Here is a 19499-nt window from a genome sequence, read left to right as displayed (position 1 = left end):
AGCAATGAGGGTTGAGATGACAAAGGCCCCCATATGGACTGGGACCCTATATGATAAACTCCCCTGAGAGCTGGCATGGCTGGACAAAGACTGCTAGGAATCCCAGTCTCTTCAACAGGCTGCCAAATGCACACTGACGTGTGCACCTTCCAGGTGGCAGAGACCAGAGAGACTATTCTCACTGGTTTACAAGCCAAGCTCTCAAGACATAGAACAAGATGAAGGGAAAACCTAATCATTTGAATGGTTTTCCTCCTTATGAGAAAGGACACCAGAAACAGAGACAAAGGAAAACAGTGACCATTTCTGGGAGCAGAAGAATCAACAAAGCAAGGGTACCCTGCCAAATTTCAAACCAAGAGTTACCCAATCCAAGGAGCTGCCCACAGATATTTTCTCCAGCTAATCTATTTTAGAAAAGAGAAAAACTCACCAGTCTCATTTCCAACAGACCCTGAAGGCAGAGATCCGGGAGACTGACATAGTAAGAATTCTTACATTCTGGGGCCTTTTGTCAGTTATCCCAGGGTCTCTTAACTGTAGCAGCTTTGGAGTGAGTAGTGTCCAGCCAGTAAAGTTGCATCCCATCCTCGTTGCCACCTGTTGGGGAGGAAGACGTTTTCCTCTACCCTTCTAGGTTCTTCTGGCTGGTCTAAGAATGAAATTGACATGAGACTGATGTCTCATCAGAAGAAAATAAAACAAAATTTAGTAACACATTTAGGGACTTCCCTGGTGGTTCAGTGGTTAGGACTTCACCTTCCAGTGCAGGGGGTGCAGGTTCGATCCCTGGTTGGGGAGCTAAGATCCCACATGCCTCGTGGCCAAAAAACCAAAACATAAAACGGAAGCAATATTGTAACAAATTCAATAAAGACTTTAAAATTGGTCCATATCCGAAATAAATAAATAAATCTTTAAAAAAAGAAAACACACATACATGGGAGAGACTCAGAAAAACTAACTCGCCAAAATAGCTGAAAATGTCACCTAAAGACCATCTTCAGCTGGAGACAAAAGAGGATGCCAGAGGTAGGGGTTTGGGACTTTGAAGGGACGTGGAGATGGGAAAGCAAATGTTTGGTAAATAAATGTTTGCTGGCCATGCAGAGATTATGGGATTCAGAGTGGTCTCTGGTCTCTAAGAATTTCCCTCACCACACTTAGTCCACATTCTTTGCCGATGTCTTTGGTGATTCCTGAAACAGGCCTTCTATCTAACTTCTTCTTCAGGGGGTTAAAGGGAAGGTCAGTCTCTTCCCAAGTCTTTTGGGCCTTGATTGTTCTCATCTTGAAATAATCTGCATTCCAAAGAGACATTTTGGGGTGGCAAGTGTTGCTACCCTACAGGACTATCGCCTAGGAGACAGCCTTTCAGATAGCTCTGAGGGTCTGCTCCAGAAAAGTAAGGGAGAAGCCACGATTTATATGAACTTTTTGCTGGAAAAAAACCATGTAGCCTAACATGAAAAGATTACTGCTAATCACAATCAACAGACATCTCAAGTTAATGCTTTTAGTGCTTTTCTATGTAGGGGAAGGTGCAAGAGTCCAGGGGCATGGAAAGTTTTCCTTAGATATACATCTTAACTCTCTAGGGGCCAGTATAATCCAAATGCTTCCTGTTTTTCTTCATCCTGAAGTCTCCCTCAGGGTGCACAGAGGGGTTCCCCTCAGGTGGGTGACCGCAGTGGCTAATGGCTTGATCTTTGTAGAACTGGAATGGTGGACAACATTCTTTCTTTACAGTTCTCGAGTCTGGGAGGGGCTATGTGGGCTGGAGCCAGCGGGAGGAGGAGGGAGGCTGACCGCTTTGTCAGCTTCTCGCTTAACCTTGAGCTGGTGGTTATAAGCTGGGCCCCAGGGGCCCAGGGCCAGAGTCACCTCGTCAGGCCCTGCTGCAGTAGGAGCAGTTGTAGGGGCAGCATGCTGGCCAGGGGGCTTCCCCTCCACTCAGTCCTGGTCAGAGGCTGCCAGCCCCTCCTGAGCACCCCGCGGGAGGGCCTGGGGCATCCCAGGGTGGGCACCGGAGAGGGAGCCGGCATCTCCACTAAAACCCCTCGCCCCTTCAACGAGATCCCCACCCCTGGTGACAATGGCTGGCTTAACCTATACCGTTTCTGGAGGGAGAAGGGCTCACAGAAAATCCACTATCACCACATCCAGAACTTCCAGAAGTATGGCCCCATTTACAGGTAAGCCTGGCAGAGGTTGGGGGCTGGTGGGATAGGGCAGCCCTGCTGGGCTCCCCTCTCCTCGCATGGTCTGCCCTCCCCTTCCAGGCTCTTGTTCACCTCTGGCTTTATTTCTTCCTGCCTGGGGGTGGCAGGAGAAGGGATAAGGCTTCCCAGACAGTGGGTTCACTTCCCAGCCCTGAGGCCTCAACAGTCCCCAGGTCCTATACCCTTTGAAACTTTAGGGAGGTGGGAATGCTAAGAGAACAAGCCCTGACAAATGCCTCCCTACATCCATTATCCGCAGCACACCTTGCAAGGTAAGTTTATCATCCCTATTATCAGAAGACAATGAAGTTCAGAGAGGTTAGGATTCTTGCCCTGGTCCCTCAGCTAGAACCTCGGCCCTTGGCCCTGTGCAGCTCTGGAGCAGCGGATTTTGTCCCTCCCACTAGGCCTGGCTGGAGCCCCTCTTCCCCAAGCATCTGCCTAGCTTCCTGCCAGGAGGAAGGGCCTTCGGTCTTTTGACCACTGTGTACCCCACCTTCTTGCCCTGGGATGGAGGTGGGGTCTGGGGGCTGCCCTTGGTGGGAGGCCTCACTTGTTCTGGTCTAGCAGTTTCTAAGGTGGGTGGGCTTCAAGACACACCTGAGTTCTTTTCTGAGAGCGTAGGTGAGGGGGATGGGAGGGCAGGGAGGGGACACCAGGAGGGACAATACTTTACTTTTACTTTAAGTGAAAGGGTTGAGATGAGGAAAGGGCATGTAGGACATGTTAGCTGGTTGGATAGGTGGGCTGGGGGAGGAGGCTAGTTTGTGTAGGGGACCAGCTGCTCCCTAGTCAGGGTCACTTCCTCCCTCTCCCACAATGCCTTTTGAAGTCTTAAGTGACTTTTTTATAGCTGGCTGGAGGCAGGGCGCTGCCTGCCCCCCCACCCCGCCAGACTGAATGTCAGGCTTGGGAGAAGTCTGCTCCTGAGTGTCTCTTCCTTGTCTGTCTGTCTGTCTCTTTCTCTCTTCCAGGCCTCTATCCCCAACCTCACTTCATGGAGCTCTCTCGTTATCCCCTTCTTCCACCCCGCCTCATCCTTCCTGCCCCTAGTCCCCGTAGGAGCTCTTTATTTTATAAAACCCCTTTCTACTTTCTGAGTCACTTTCATCTGAGCCTTGGCACATGTCCTTAAAGTTGGTGCTATTATCCCCACTTTACAGATGGGGAAACTGAGGCCCTGAGAGGAGAAGGGTCTTACCAATGTCACACGGCTCATCAGGGCGAACCCAAGGCTGGAACCTTGATTGTCTAACTTACAGTTCAGTGTGTCACTATTCTAGCTATAGCCTTGAAATAACAAACTTCTAAATGAACGTGAGGAATTTAAAATACAAGTTTTGTGGATTTTTCCTTAATACAAGGCTGTCCCTGTTCTTTATCAAACAATTTAGAAAAATTGAAATCAGATACAATCTCAGTTTTGATAATATTTATATTCCATTCAGAATGTGAATATATTTATACGCTGTTTGGCGTTGTCCTATAGCAATGTATGGAGGACTTCTTTTCTCTTTTCTCACTTTAAGATAATTTGAAAAGGCAGCATAGTAGCCCATAGCATGGATAAGGTATATTTTTTTAGCCAGTTCTTTAAAGTGGACATTTAGTCCACTCTAGGTTTTTTTTTTTTTTTGCTATTAGACATCCTTTTCCATTTTTTTGCTATGAACATTCTCATCCATCAGGCATCATTGTCTGATGTCAGATAGCTGCCTTGGGCTAGATTCCCAGAGGTGGAATTGATAATAACAATAGCAGTTCAAGGACTTTGCTTAGCTTTTTTTTTTTAATGGAGTCAGTGGTTTGAGGCCGTGTGGCAGCTGGGAAAACACTGAGAGGATTTTCTAGGAGGCCGTGGATTGACATATGTACACTAATATGTATAAAATAGATAACTAATAAGAACCTGCTGTATAAAAAATAAAATTAAATTCAAAAAAAAAAAGGAGGCCATGGCTCGCCAAGGAGACTTGCGGAAGGTAGGCCCAGGCTCTATGGGTCAGTGGTTAAAGCAGTGCTCTTTCCATCTCCCCATCCTTCCCTTCCCCCTTCCCCCTCCCTCTCCTTTCTCCGGGAAGAGGGAGGAAGAGAGGGGAGGGAGGGGGGAGAGAGAGAGAATGAGAATTTGGCTTATACCTGTATGTTCCATGATATTTTACCTTAAAGTGTGTCTTTTTTCTTTTTCTTTAGAAATAAGTATCTTTTATTTTGCTATTTTACTCTAAGAACGTAATTTATAAATATATTTAATTCCTTTTTTCTTAACATTTTTATTGGAGTATAATTTCTTTACAATGGTGTGTTAGTTTCTGCTTTATAACAAAGTGAATCAGTTATACATATACATATATCCCCATATCTCTTACTTCTCCCTCCCTCCCACCCTCCCTATCCCACCCCTCTAGGTGGTCACAAAGCACCGAGCTGGTCTCCCTGTGCTATGCAAATGCTTCCCACTAGCTACCTATTTTACGTTTGGTAGTGTATGCATGTCCATATATATACTACCACTCTCTAACTTTGTCCCAGCTTACCCTTCCCCCTCCCCATGTCCTCAAGTGCGGTCTCTAGTAGGTCTGCGTCTTTATTCCCATCTTGCCCCTAGGTTCTTCATTACCTTTTTTTTTTTTTCTTTTTAAAGGGTATCTTGAATTAACTTTCTTATGCAAAAGGCAGATGCAAGTGAGAAGTAGAATTTTCTGTTGTTTCACAATAGCTGTGCTTTAATACTCTCTGCAAAGTGCTCTGAGGTATATTTATACCCTGGGTCTGACGTAGTTTTATTTTAATAGCGACAAGGTACTATGTTGGACATCTGATTCCAGGGGGCAGGGCAGCCACTCCCAGAACTTCAATCCTAGAGCCTAGAAGGGGTTGCCTGGCCCGGTGCCTGGCTTGCCTGACAAGCTGAATGGAATCACTTCAGTACAGGGTCACCCTAAGCTGCCACGAAGGCGCCATGTTTCTGAGCTCTGCCTGGGTGAGAGGGTGGAGGGTGCTGAGAGTGTGGACACAAAGGAAGAATGAACATGGAGGACTTGATGGTCCATAGAAGGCCCTGGGTAAGTCTTGGGGATGTGCTGAGGTAGGCAGGCGCCACTGTGATGATAAGAGAAGCACAAAGCTGTCACTTATAGAATGTCTCACGGGAATCACACCCCTAGACTTCATATCATCTTATCCTTCAGCAATCCTGTAAGACAGGTACTGCATTTATCTCCACTGAGGAAACTGAGACTCAGAGAGGGTAAGGGACTTAGGTCACACAGCGAGGAGGCTGTGGAACGGAATCCACTCCCAGGCCTGTCTGCTCTGTTCTGTCAGCCACAAGGTGGTTACAGACGAGCCGAGCACTGTGTCCTGATTGCCCAGGGTGTGCGTGGGTCTCCTCAAACCTTACATCACAGCACCCCTTCTCTGCCCCTCCAGAGAGAAGCTCGGCAATTTGGAGTCAGTTTATATCATCGACCCTGAAGATGTGGCCCTGCTTTTTAAGTTCGAGGGACCCAACCCAGAACGATACAACATCCCACCCTGGGTTGCCTATCACCAGTATTACGAGAAACCCATCGGGGTCCTGTTGAAGTGAGTCTTGGGCCATCTCCCAGGGGCTGGAGGGAGATGATGGCAGCTGTGGCGAGGGCAGAGGCTGGGGGTGAGGGGCTGGGGCCATGCGTGCCCTGCCTTTTCTTTCTAGCTGGGGCCTCTAGACAAATCCCTGTCCTCTTCCTGCCTCCATAAAACAGATGATGGGGATGGTGAACTGCCCTGCCAACCCTCAGCGACATGATCAGGCAGAAGATCTTACTGAGTAATTAAAGACCTTGAGAAGTCCTCATTTACTGGTTCATTCATTAAGTCCCATTTTATTGAGTGCCTACTATGTACCAGTCCTTGTGCTGGGTTCTGAGTCAAAAGTAGGGCAGGGCCCTGCCACTGTGAGTCCCTTATAGCCTAAAGGAACAGTGAGAAACATGAACAAATCAGTGTATTTAAATGTAATAGGTACCGTTTTCCGCCAAATTGCTCATCAAAAATTTAAAATGTGACCATAGCAAGTGTTGGTGAGGATACAGAGCAACTAGAATGCTCATAGTTTGCTAGTGGGGCTGAAAACTGATGGCATCACTTTGGAAAATGGTTGGACATTACTTCCTGCTGTTGCATATTCACATGCTTACAATGCAGCCGTTCTGCTCTCAAGCATATACTCCAAAGAATATCCTGCCCCCCCCGAGGCGGACATGTACTAGAATGTTTGCAACAGGGTTGTTCATAATAGTGAGAACCTGGAAACCACTTAAATGCCCAACAGGAGCAGGAATGAATGACAGTGGCATACCCCAGTCAAAAAGAACAGACTCAGTGACTCACAACAGTACAGATGATACCTAGAAATATAAAATTGAGGGAACAAACCAAATCATGACAGCTTTTATAAGAAGTTGAAAACAAGTATACATATTTAAAAAGTATGTTTTAGAAATACATGTCGGTCAGATAAAACTATATACAAAAGCAAACAAGGGATTCAGGTTGATGGTCCCCTTAGCCGGGGAGGCAGGATGTGGGAGGACCAGGTGGGCATCTGTAAGTTATGGTCAAGTTCCTAGTTTTTCTGCTGGGTGGTGAGTTCATAATAACATGCTTGTAAATAAACAAAGCCCTAAAATGACAAAGAGGGCTTTGCATGGATTTATTTTCAAGAATGGGCCATAAGCTGAGAATAAGAATGGGCATTAACCCTATCCTGGGCACCTGAGATTCCCCACCAATGTGATTAATGGGACGCGTTGGGGGTGCAGAGGTTGGTCAATTGTGTCTGTGCAGGGGTCAGAAAAGGTGATGTAGAGGGACCCTTGAATGGTAGGAGGTGAGATTGGCCAGGAGCAAGGGGAAGTGGTGAGGAGGGCAGGCCTGTAGCAGAGGCAAAGACTAGAGGGTTGGAAAGTTGCTTAAAGGCTCTAAGAATATGATTTCTCTGGCTTGAAGCAGCAGCAGCAGAGAGAGTAGAGCAGGGTTGGGGTTTTGTTCTCCTTCAACCTCTTTTTTTCTTGTCACGCACTTCCTCCCTTCTCTCCCCGCTGCCCCGCCCAGGCCAGGCAGAAGCTGGGAGGAGGTGAGGGCAGAGGAGGACGTGGATGGAGTGCTGGATTCTGAGCTGTGGCTCAGCCTCCTGGGAGAGTCAAGTCAGCCCCCTCTGTGTTTGCCAGGCCTGGGGTTTGTGACCGTGAGGGCCCGAGGGCCCATGTTTTCTCAGGAAGGCAGGAGCTTGGAAGAAAGACCGGTTGGTCCTGAACACGGAGGTGATGGCTCCAGAGGCCATAAAGAACTTCATTCCCTTGCTGAACCCAGTGTCTCAGGACTTCGTCGGCGTCCTGCACAGGCGCATCAAGCAGCAGGGCTCTGGAAAGTTCTCAGGGGACATCAGGGAAGACCTGTTTCGCTTCGCCTTTGAGTGTAAGGGGCTTGAACCTACCTGGCCACAGTCTTGGGGGAGGGAGAACCCAGCGTCCCACCTAGAGACCCAACACAGACCCTGAAGAAGTGTCAGGATTGGCTTGAGATGAGCCGCTGAACACATTCTCTGCCATCAGCCACCCAGGGGGAGCTGCATGCTCTCATCTGATTCAAGCTATGGGGGCAAGAGTCTCTAAACTGTAGGTCCCTATTGCCACTTTCCTCCAAAAGCCAGGCTTGGCTTGGTCCTTCATTCCGCAAATCTCCTGGGACAGAGACCTTCCCTTTGAGGTCTGGGAGGGAAGGGGAGGGTTGGGTGGTTAATCCGAGCAGGGTATTGGAGGATGTGTAAGAGTTATCCAGATGGAATAAGGAGGTTGGACAGCGTAGGCAGAGGAAACATGCACATGCAAAGGCCCTGTGGCTTGATGGGGGCCCATGTGGTCTCTTCAGGAGATTTGGAGTACCCAGAGTTTGGCATGAAATCAGCGTTCAGATTGCTGACCCAGGAGGTAGGAAAACCTTGGAGTTGTTGTGTCTTCTTACGTCCAGCCAGAGTGGGCCCTGGATGGCCAATTACCAGGGACTGATGTCCCCCAGGCACCCATCTGACATGTTTCAGGAAGTATTTAGCCACTTTGGTCAATTATAGACGAGAAACCTCTCTTTCCAGGAGGAAAGCCGAGAGGCTGCTGGGGGAAGAGGGGCCGAGCAGTTTCATCCCAGTCTGGGCTGGAGGCTCTGTGATCCCTTTTTAGGGTCTGCCACATGACCCTCTAGTGGACCTGACTGGCCGCCAGAAAGGCAGTTTTCCTTAGGCCTGCAATTTTAGCCCTTTGGGACTCAGGCCTCAGTTTCTTTACTGAAGGAAGCTGAGGTTGGGTGCAGGGGCTCTTATGTGTTGGGAGGGATGGTTTCCTGGGAGCAGAGGCTCTCAGATGGTCGGGTTGGAAGAGATTCCTCAACCTTGCTTCCCCTGCAGCCATCACCAATGTCATGTTTGGGGAGCGCCTGGGGATGCTGGACGAAGTAGTGGACCCTGAGGCCCAGAAGTTCATTGATGCTGTCTACCAGATGTTCCACACTAGTGTCCCCATGCTCAACCTCCCTCCAGACCTGTTCCGTCTGTTCAGGACCAAGACCTGGAGAGACCATGTAGCCGCATGGGACATAATTTTCAATAAAGGTGAGGGTTGTACCCTGAGCAGCCATATGTGGGGGCCAGGAGAGCCCTGTCTACCTCAGGAGATGGGAAATCCGGGCCTCGGTTGGCAGGGATGAGATTTGGGGGAGTGGGGAGAAAGAGACAGAGGGAGAGAGAAAGTCAGCTGGAAGCTCCAGACCTCAGCCTGCCTCTTTGTCCCCAGTTATGTCAATGAGCACTGGCTTGCCATGTAGAAAACCCACCCTCTGGTGGGCAGGGATGGGCATCAGGAAGGCCCAGGAACCCCTGAATATGGTGGGCTGATTAGATTTTTCTGGAGAAAGAGGATTTAAGAGGTCCATCATATTCTTCCAAGGAGCCCGTGATTCCCAACATGGGTTAAGTACCAGTATTTCAGACACAGCTGTGCTTGGTGACAGAGTAGGACTTTGGTGAGAGAGATTGGTAAAGGGTGGAGAAGGCTGATTGGGATGTGGTGAAGATGCCAGGCCTGGAGTCAAATCCTGCCCCTGCCCCTGACACCCTTGTGACCTTGGGCAAGTCATTATCTTAGATGGACTTCTGTTTCCTTATCTGTAAAATGGGGATGATAGCACTTACCCCAAAGAGCTATGGCCAATAAATCAAAAAAACAGATATGAAGGATTTAGCAGAGACCGCTGCTCAGAAAGACGGCAGCTGAGAAAGTGCAGGGCTCTAGAATCCCCAAGCCCCCGTACCACCTCCCACCAGAGATCGTGCTCCTTCCCTCCCCTCTACAGAGAGCCTCACTCTATTTTTTTTTTTTTTTTTTGGCCACATGGTATGGCATGCGGGATCTTAGTTCCCCAACCAGGGATCTAACCTGTGTCCCCTGCAGTGGAGTCACAGATTCTTAACCAGTGGACCGCCAGGGAAGTCCTGGCCTCACTCTATTTTCTTTCTTCCTGCCCCACAGCTGAAAAATACACCGAGAACTTCTACTGGGACCTGAGACGGAAAAGAGAGTTCACCAATTACCCAGGTATCCTCTACCGGCTCCTGGGAAATGACAAGCTGCTCTCTGAAGACGTCAAGGCCAACATTACAGAGATGCTTGCAGGGGGCGTGGACACGGTGAGGACACAGTGAGGTGGCTGTAGGGGTACATCCTGTCCCTTCCTGTGCCCCTATGCCCCCTCCCACCAGCCTGCCTCATTGTCTGAAACCCTGTCCATGTGGGGTCCATCTCCCTCTCCTGACTCTACTTCCTAGATACTAATCTCCTAGGAGGGCAGGTCAAGCTGGTCATGCATGGAGCATGCCTTGAGGCTGATCCACCATTTTTTCTTTGCCTCTGAGGAGGGAGTGACTAGGCACAGGTGGGTGACAGCTCACTCCGAGTCAGGAAGGAAGGCAGGACCTCAGAAAAGCTGCCCCTGATGTCTGAAGGCATCATCTGTGGTGTCTCCCAGAGGCCGAACAATACCTCAGAAACTTCTGTTCTTTATTTTTTTTTAAACGTCCTGGATGGCCAAGTCCTTTTTTAAAAATAATTAATTTATTAATTTATTTATTTTTGGCTGTGTCAGGTCTTCGTTGCTGCGCACGGGCTCTCTCTAGTTGCGGCGAGCGGGGGCTACTCTTTGTTGCAGTGCGTAAGCCTCTCATTGCGGTGGCTTCTCTTGTTGTGGAGCACAGGCTCTAGTGAACATGGGCTCAGTAGTTGTGGCTCACAGGCTCTAGAGCGCCGGCTCAGTAGTTGTGGCTCGTAGGCTTAGTTGCTCCGCTGCATGTGGGATCTTCCCGGACCAGGGCTCGAACCCGTGTCCCCTGCGTTGGTAGGTGGATTCTTAACCACTGTGCCACCAGGGAAGCCCCAGAAACTTCTGTTCTTGAAAGTCAAAACTTCTCTGTCTTATGTGCCATCCCTTTTTCCAATACCTTAAACTTTCTCAAGCTAATGTGATGGTGAGGGTTAATTCTTTAGTGTTTTGTGGTTATTAGTTATGATTTGGGCACTGAGACTATAAAGGTGAATATAGTAGACTTCAAATCTCCCAGATGGCTCAGAGTGGAAGAGTATATTAGCTTGCTAGGACTGCCATGACAAAGTACCACAGACTGGGTGGTTTAAACCACAGAAATATATTGTCTCGCAGTTCTGGATCAAGGTGTCAGCAGGGTTGTTTTCCTCTGAGGCCCCTCTGCTTGGCTTACTGATGGCCGTCTTCTTCCTACATCCTCACATGGTCTTCCTTCTCTTCTTATACAGACACCAGTCCTATTCAGTTAGGGCCCACCCACATGACCTCATTTTACCTTAATTACCTTTTTTTTTTTTTTTTAAAGGCCCTATCTCCAAATACAGTCACATTGTGAGGTGCTGGGGGTTAGGACTTCAACATATGAATTTGGGAGAGACACAATTCAGCCCATGACAAGGAGGTAGCGTGGACACAGATAACTACCTCACCGTATTACAGGGCTGGATGATGAGGCACGTGCCAGGTACTGACAACGCTGAGAAGAAGGGAGAGACTAACATGGCCTTGTAGGACAGGGAGAGTGTTCCATAGAGTAAAATCAATTTGTCTTTCCTCTTATTGCCAGGAGGACAGAGGAGGAATAGCATTTCAGGACTGGGGAGAAGCATGTGTCATGCTTAGGTGAATAACTTGATTTCCTACGTATCATATTTACATTGTTCTCTAATGGAGGCCTTTCCGTCCCTCGGCTACAGATGGAGGCTTTGAGCATATTTTAAATATAGTTCATTGTCAGTCATGTAGAAGAGATCTCCGAAAAAAGCTCACCTGCACCAAAGCAGCTATTATTCTTAGGTAACATTTATTAAGCGATTACTATGTGGCAGGCAGGGTCCTAAGCTTTTCACATGTGTTAACTCATTTAGGATTCACAAACAACCCTTTTTCAGATAAGGAAACTGGGGCACAGAGAGGTTAAGGAACTTTGTCAAGGTCACACAGCTAGTAACTTAGTTGACTACCTTATTAAACAAGTATCTCCTGAGTACCCATTCTGTGTCAAGCCTTGGAAGTACTGAGACAAATACATGCATTTGATCTGAGCCTTGAGGAAGGAGTACACACTTGCTTCCTAGGTTGGGGAAGGGAATTGTAGGAAAAGGGAGCAGCATGAGGAAGATTTCTGGGCTTCAGGAGCTGTGTGTAGCTCAGTGTGGCTAGAGCATGAGGAGCATGTTGGAGAGAGGTGGCGGTGGGCTGGGAGCAACAGGCAAGTGTTGGAGGGGGTCCATGGGTCCGGTCAGAGCCTCTGGACTTGATCTGGGGACTCCAGGGAGCCAGGCAAGGATTTCAAGCCAGGAAGTGACTGGATGACATTTTTTCACAATTGTTTCTGCTGGGAAGAAGAAGGAGCATGTCCAAACCTCTTAGACCAAAATGTGGTCCTTGGTAAGATAATATGCCAACAACTCGTATCCTAGCCCTAGGGCAGAGGACTGTTCCAGCCCAGGGTCCCCCCACTGAGGAATCTGAACTGCGGGGCTTGACGAGGGTCACTCATACCTTCAGTGAAAGTTAACAGTCACGACCTTGGGCCAACACTGAGATTAATCTCAGTATATACCATGTGCTAATTGCAATACTGATAGAAAACAGGTCTGGTTGTTCTGGTTTCAGCTTTTTTTTTTTTTGCGGTAGGCGGACCCCTCACTGTTGTGGCCTCTCCCGTTGAGGAGCACAGGCTCCGGATGCGCAGGCTTAGCGGCCATGGCTCACGGGCCCAGCCGCTCCGCGGCATGTGGGATCTTCCCAGACCGGGGCACGAACCCGTGTCCCCTGCATCGGCAGGCGGACTCTCAACCACTGCGCCACCAGGGAAGCCCTGGTTTCAGCATTTTTGAGCCTCACTTTATGCTGTGCTGCTGTAGGCAGATGTTAAGTTTAGGGGGAAGTTCTACTGGGGAGAGGGCTGGTCATTTAACAGGCATTTCAAGATGAATGGCAATCATTCAGGAGTACAACCGTTACAGAAGTAGGATTTGGCCTCTTAGGGCCTCTGGAGTCCTTTGGAAGAAGGCATTAGCTATGTGGAGACCCTCTACTGGCTGGGGAGATGGGTGGGCTCTGGTGACATGAGGGGGAGGGCAGGGACAAGTGCTGCCCCAAACATTCCTGCCTGGGCCACAAGAAAGGCTTCTTGGACGTTTGCCGCCTGAATTGTTTTGCTTTTTGTGGATGGTGGTTTCTGGATACTGGGAGAAGGGTGGGGAGAGGTGTTTGGCAACGAAAATTTAGCCTGGGTCTAGGTGCCCCAGGAGTGACCTGTCCTCTTGGTTTTCTGTACCCTCTCACTCCCTGCCAGACATCCATGACATTGCAGTGGCACTTGTATGAGATGGCACGCAGCCTGAATGTGCAGGACATGCTGCGGGAGGAGGTCCTGAATGCCCGGCGCCAGGCCCAGGGAGACATAAGCAAGATGCTGCAATTGGTCCCGCTCCTCAAAGCTAGTATCAAGGAGACACTGAGGCAAGCCCACCCCCACCCTATGCCTGTCCCCCCCGCCCCCAACCCCACAAATCCCTGGGCAGGGGCAGGGTTGTGCCTGTGCACAGGGTTACAAGAATGCCCTGGTGGAGGAGACTGGTAGCAGGAAGTGGGAACCCTGGGGAAGATAGCTGGGAATAGGGAGAAGGCTCCTGCCTCCAGGTCCTCCAGGGTGCTGCAGCTGGGGCTGAGATGCCACGCCAGGTGCAGGGCTTCGTCCAGGCCTTAGGGCATCAGCTTCTGAACGCTTTTCACTGGCAGACTCCACCCCATTTCCGTGACCCTACAGAGATACCTCGCAAATGACTTGGTTCTTCGAGATTACATGATTCCTGCCAAGGTAGGTGCAGCAGGAGGGCTGCAGGCTCTGTCAGTCAGACAGACGAGGCCAGGGGCAGATTGCAGTTGCGTACAGATGGGGGCGATGGGGCCTTCTGTCCTGCCTTTCTTCCTGGAGCTGGCTGGTGGGGTCCTTGGTGGCAGTGGTCCAAGTCCGAATGAAGGGCAGAGGTGGTGGATACAGTGGGTGATGGTCTTTGGAATGTTGCTGGAGTGTAGGGTTAGGAGGGAGATCCCACTGGCTGCCTGGGTCTCTGGGGACCCTCTGGTGCTGAGGAAAGGGGCAGGGCAATCCCTTGCGCTGTGCCTGGCCTAGTGTCTTCAGTCATGCCCATTTAATGGGCGAGGCTCAGGGAAGCGGGGTAGGCCTCGTTCAAGGTCACATAGTGGGCAGTGTCCTGTGCTGCACAGCTGGGTAGCCAGGCTAGGGACCGGGAGTGGAGATGCTGGGTAGTGCTCCTGGCTGTGAGGAGGTGAGGCCTACTCAGACCTCTGCTCACTGTGTCCCTAGACATTGGTACAAGTGGCCATCTATGCCATGGGCCGAGACCCTGCCTTCTTCTCGAATCCGGACAAGTTTGACCCAGCCAGGTGGCTGGGTAAAGACAGGGACCTCATTCACTTCCGGAACCTGGGCTTTGGCTGGGGTGTACGGCAGTGCGTGGGTCGGCGGATTGCTGAGCTCGAGATGACCCTCTTCCTCATCCATGTGAGTCAAGCCTGGGGACATCTGTCTCCCATTACGTTGTCTCCCCTCCTCCACAATTCCCTGCTGTCTTCTCTCTGGGCAAATCCACTTACCACCCACTGGTGCTCCCTGGTCATATGTTCCCCACAGTGGTGATGGGATGGGGGTGGGGTGGGAAAAGTCTTGTAGAAACCAAAGTGAAAGCCTGAACCAAGGGGACAAAGCACTAGTGGCGTGTTCAGGCTCTGCGCAGGATTCAGTAGGAGCTGGCAGTAGACCCCTTGGAACCACTCAGATCACACTCAACAGGCACTGCTCACAGGTGAATAAGCCTGGCCTGGGGGAGACAGACCCTCCCTGCCTCTCTCCTAAGCCCACAACCCCTCTTTCTCAGATTCTGGAGAGCTTCAAGGTTGAATTGCAGCATCTCAGCGATGTGGACACCATATTCAACCTCATCCTGATGCCCGACAAACCCATCTTCCTTGTCTTCCAGCCCTTCAACCAGGACCCACCACAGGCGTGATTGGAGAGGGTGGGCACAGCCTGCCAATCAGGCTAGCAGGGGTGTGGGAGGACGGCCCAAGGGGGTGGGGCCCATGGAAGTGTCCGCATCTCCAGTGCTTGGTCCCCACCCCTGCTCCTTTCTGGCCAGCTCTGACCAGATGGAGTTGGCGCTCAGCTGAGGCACCCCTCTCTCACCCCATCTCTTCCCCCTCTTCTCCCATCCCATGAAGGCAATAAACAGCTGAACTCTGTAAAGTGTTTTCATTTCCATCTGACCCCTAAGGTATCCATCACTCCTGTAGAGATGCTCCCTGACCCAGATCAGCAAATAGATCTAAGCGTGAATGGGGAACCCAAGGCAGCTGCACTTGACACCGTTTCTGCTGGGACCCACCCACCTACAGCAGCTCAGGAGCCAGCAGGATCAACCTCCCTTGCTGTCCCGGTTGGGTGTGAGGCAGAGTTGGTGGAGGGCTATTGCCACTGCACCAGGAGCTACTGGAGCAGCAGGCAGAGGGACATAGAACTTGGCAGAGTTCTGCTGAGAGTACAGGGCAGCCTGAGAGGTGTGGGCCAATCTTGGCTACCAGGGCAGGCCCACCTATCAGGAGGCTCGTATAGGGCTCTGACTGGCTGAGCCCTGGGTGGGAATTCCCTGCGGGGTCATGAGGACTTCCTGCCAAGGTCCAGCCAGAGTCTTGGGCATGTCCAGGGACGATGTGGTGAAGAGACTGTGGGTGAGGGGTTGGCGTGAGGTGACCGACCCTGGGGACGAGAGGACAGCATACTTCCTCTACCCCACCTGACCCTTCTCTGGGCTTCCCCAGGCCTTAACTTCCTGCTCCAGTGGGACATGCCCACTTGTCCAAGCTCTGGGCATTAGGCAGGGAGACTGGGGCAGAGTCTTTGGTACATTATTTGGACTGCCTGACAATAGTCTCAATTTTGGCCACCTTAACCCCCTCTGAGCTTCATGACTCCTGGCTTGACCAGGTACCTGATCCTTCCTGGCCCTTGGCTACCCAACTCTAAGTTCTTCAGGTAGACGGGGGGCTAGTGCCGCTAGGGACAGCAGCCTAGCTGGCTTGGCCTCTTCTCCCAGGATCTGCAGGTTCTGAATCCATTCTTGGAGCCTTTCTGCTTTTCCTCATCACGATCCTCTTCCTTCTTGTCTTTCTCTCTCCTTCCTGCTTCCTTTCCTTTCTCCAGGCTTGAATCATTTTGCTTGGAAATGTTAGTGTTGGAAAGGGCCTTACTGTCAAGGATGTTAAGCTCTTTGGGGATAGATGGGGCAACTGAAGCCCAGAGAGCTTGCTTGAGTCACCCAAGGTCACACAGCATGCTTGTAGCTAGAAGCCAGGCTTCCTAACTCTCAGTGGAGGGCTCTTTCTTCTGGCCCTATCTGTTTTTCTGTCCCTGGACACATTTAGACACAATATTGCCAGCTCAGGTAAATGGGGTATTTCATACTAACATGTAACTGATTGCTACAGGCAGGCTTCAAGTCTTTCCCTTCCCAAGAAACAGATAAACCAAACTTGAAAAAAGGGATTTCAGATATGATAGATGTTTGGGTGCAGGTAGGAAGTTCCAGCCTCTCACACCAGCTCGCCTCTGGTGGTCTCAGTTCTTCCAGAGACCTTGACAGGCCTTGTCTCCCTGGATCCTGCTTTGGAAGGCCTCTTCTCCCCCACCCCCACCCACCCCCTGTCTGGGGTCCACTATGGCCTCTGGCTCTCCAAAGATGGTAGCTCCTGGGACAGGCAGGAGGCTACAGGGCTACAGCAGAGGACCCAGGCCCAGAGTGGGGTCTGGAAGGAGGAAGCTAAGGCACCCCAGGCTGCCCTGCTCAATGAAAGAGGTGCATGTTCACTGACCTCAGCGTTTAATAAAGTCATTTTAGGGAGTGGGTCTGAGACGCCTCAGTACACAGAGAGGGAGGCCTGCTCCAAGACTGAGGTCTGCCAGGACTCAGTCTGCTGGGATTTAGAGAGATTGTTGAGCTTAGTCTCTGAGCTGGGCATCAAGGGGTCCAGCTTGGAGGGTCGCCTCTGGTTCTTGGAGGAGGTGGAGGGGTTCTGTGGTGGGCAAAGCCAGATGAAGTGAGTATGCCCCTGTCCCCAGCAGGGTGACTCAATAAAATGCATCTTACCTGGCAAGTCATGCCTCAGAGGATCCAAAATCCAGCAGGCCATGACTTCTCAAAGATTTCCAAACCCATTTCACCACAGCAGGTCATACCTAATTTCTGCCGAAGTCGCCAGGGCTCAGCGGGTGAGTTTGCAAAGGTAGCCCTGTGTTCCACCCAGTTCCACCATCCTTTTCAGGCCTTTCCAGCAGAGTACTGATGGTTCAAGAGCGGAAGCCATCAGGGGGTTTGCTTTGGGGGGCTGGGGGGCCCAGGGCTGAGCCTGAGGGACAGTTGTGAATAAACCTATTTGTTCTTGGGAAGTTGGCAGTGTTTCTCTCTGGCAACATGCCCCCACCTCTGGCAGGTCTGCAGCACTGCAGTGGCCCAAGAAGTGCGTGCTCATGGGAGAATCTTAGGCACTGTGGAGTGGAGAGGGGGCCACAGCTACTCTACCCATGAGCAAATCCAGTCCTAAAGTACAGCCAGTGCCACAGCATTCGAGAAATGCCCCTGTGGGCAAACTGTCCACCACAGCCCCTCCTTTTTGATACTCATCACCACCCGAAGGGGAGGGGGTGTCTTGGCAGGGTTCTCTATTCCCCTTAGACAGGCGGGGGACTGAGATGGGGCAGGGGTTTCGGCTGGTAACTGAGCAGAATTTGAGCCCAGGTCTTCTGACTACCAGCCAGGGAGCAGGGCCCCCTGGACAGGTTTTCACAAGGTCCAGTGACTCGGGGAAGGGGTGTGTGTGTGTGGCTGCCAGAGCCACCCCCCGAACCCCACAGAGCTCCTCCAGAGGGAACACTCACGGACTCATCTGTGATGATTGTGTTGGAAGGGAGCCTCAAGCCGTACTCTTTCTCCTGCAGCCGTGTGGTCAAGTCCTGCTTCTCTCGTCCCCAGCGTCGAGCTGAGTCCTCCAACTATAGACACGAAGAGACACAGATGGAGAACCACTGGGCAGCAGCGCCCATCCCTGAGAGCTGGGACAGCCCAAACCTCAGCCTGCTCTTCGAGCAGAAAGCAAAACCCTGGGCAACGTGGGCCTGCTACCTTCCCAAGAGACCTCAGGATAACAAGGGTGGGTGGACAAGCGACAGTTTGAATATGACTGATGGACCTTCTCTGGGTTCCACCAACATACGGAGCTCCAACACCGGTCACGATGAGCCCTGGCCCTCCTGACACGCAGAGTCCCGTCAGTGTTCAACCATGGAGCTGCAGCGCTCCCCACAATGAGCCCCAACCCTTCTCGAACGTGCAACCTCGGCCCTGGTCACAGAGGGAGCCCTGACCCCCTTCACACACAGAGCCCCAGCCCTTCTCTAACACGCAGCTCTGACTCTGGTCACACACAGAGCCCAGACCCTCCTGAAACACAAATCCCTGACCCTGGTCACAAAGGGAGCCCTGATCTTGGATGTAGACCAAGCCCAGACCCTCCTCACACAGGAAGGGAGTCCTGACCGTAGACAAACACCAATCACCAACCCGACACACACGGAGCCCTCGCCCTGATCACACACAAAGCCTCGGTCCTCTTCTCACATGGAGCACCGATCCTGGTCACAGATGGAGCCCTGACCCTGGATGCAGACTGAGCCCCGACCCTCCGTACCCCCTGAGTCCAAACATGGTTAAACAGGGAGCCCTGACACTCCAAATACAGGGAGCCCCAATCCTGGTCAAAAATTGAGTCCTGACCCCCCTCACACATAGAGCCCTGATCCTTTGCAAACACAGAGCCTCGACCCTGGTCCCAAATGGACCTCGACCCTCTTCAAACATGGAGTCTGGACCCTCCTCACACATGGAGCCCCAACTCTTCTGAAACACAGAGGCTGAGCCTGGTCTCAGGCTGAGTGGTGAGGCTACCTGGCCTGTGTGACCCCTGCACCTCACCTACCTGGCTTTCCAGGGAAAAAATCCGGCTCTGAGCGCGTTCCAGCTTGGCTAGGAGGTTAAACTTGTCTGAATTATTGGCAAGAAGATCCTGTGGGCAAAGCAGAAACTCACACATGGTCCCCACTGGGGGCTGTAGCTATGTGAGCTCAGGAGGCCAGGTGACACTGAGGGGGAAATCAGCCAGGTCTGAGTTCCAAATTCAGCTCCCTGATGCAGAGCCTCAGACCCAGGGCCAAAGACCCTGAGGCCAACGAGCCTCAGAACCTGCCCGGAGTTTCAGACCTGGCATGTGCCTTTTTCACAGTTGTTTCCCCCACATATTTTGACTGTATGAAATTTTTGCACACCAATTTTTAAATGTAAAATGCACCAGGGGGCACTAGGTTAGTGCACAGAAAGGAATCTTGAGCTGGGGGTCATTTTGTAAAGTGAAGGATCTATTTGTAAAGAAAGGGTTCCCCGTCCTCCACACTTTACATGGATGTCCAAGCATCAGGTGTGCTTTCAAACAGAACTCACCTCCTGCGAGTCCTGGGATGAAGAGAAAAACTCTCCTGTGCCCAGCCCACCCCGCTTTTGTAATTCC

The 19499-nt window shown here is 51.1% G+C and overlaps 1 protein-coding gene across 1 annotated transcript; it reads left to right on the top strand.

Annotated features, from left to right (window-relative positions):
• Positions 1 to 1926: 1926 nt before the first annotated feature.
• Positions 1927 to 14896, top strand: LOC132531941 (cholesterol side-chain cleavage enzyme, mitochondrial). Its single transcript, XM_060170045.1, has 9 exons — positions 1927 to 2195; positions 5655 to 5810; positions 7486 to 7685; positions 8668 to 8871; positions 9788 to 9945; positions 13159 to 13325; positions 13605 to 13683; positions 14194 to 14391; positions 14765 to 14896. Exons 1-9 carry the CDS (start codon positions 1927 to 1929, stop codon positions 14894 to 14896), a joined length of 1563 nt encoding a protein of 520 aa, XP_060026028.1.
• Positions 14897 to 19499: the final 4603 nt, after the last annotated feature.

This window comes from Lagenorhynchus albirostris, chromosome 1 (assembly GCF_949774975.1).
Source record: "Lagenorhynchus albirostris chromosome 1, mLagAlb1.1, whole genome shotgun sequence".
Lineage (NCBI taxonomy): Eukaryota > Metazoa > Chordata > Mammalia > Artiodactyla > Delphinidae > Lagenorhynchus > Lagenorhynchus albirostris.
The sequence above is the reverse complement of the archived record's forward strand: the minus strand, read 5'-3'. Positions and strand labels throughout refer to the sequence as shown.

Bases quoted from the DNA above. Each gene is read 5' to 3' on its own strand.
- LOC132531941 (XM_060170045.1), top strand. From the start codon at position 1,927: ATGCTGGCCAGGGGGCTTCCCCTCCACTCAGTCCTGGTCAGAGGCTGC. The intron at 13,326-13,604 runs GCAAGCCCACCC...TTTCACTGGCAG, and splicing joins AGTATCAAGGAGACACTGAG to ACTCCACCCCATTTCCGTGA. The intron at 14,392-14,764 runs GTGAGTCAAGCC...CCTCTTTCTCAG, and splicing joins TGACCCTCTTCCTCATCCAT to ATTCTGGAGAGCTTCAAGGT.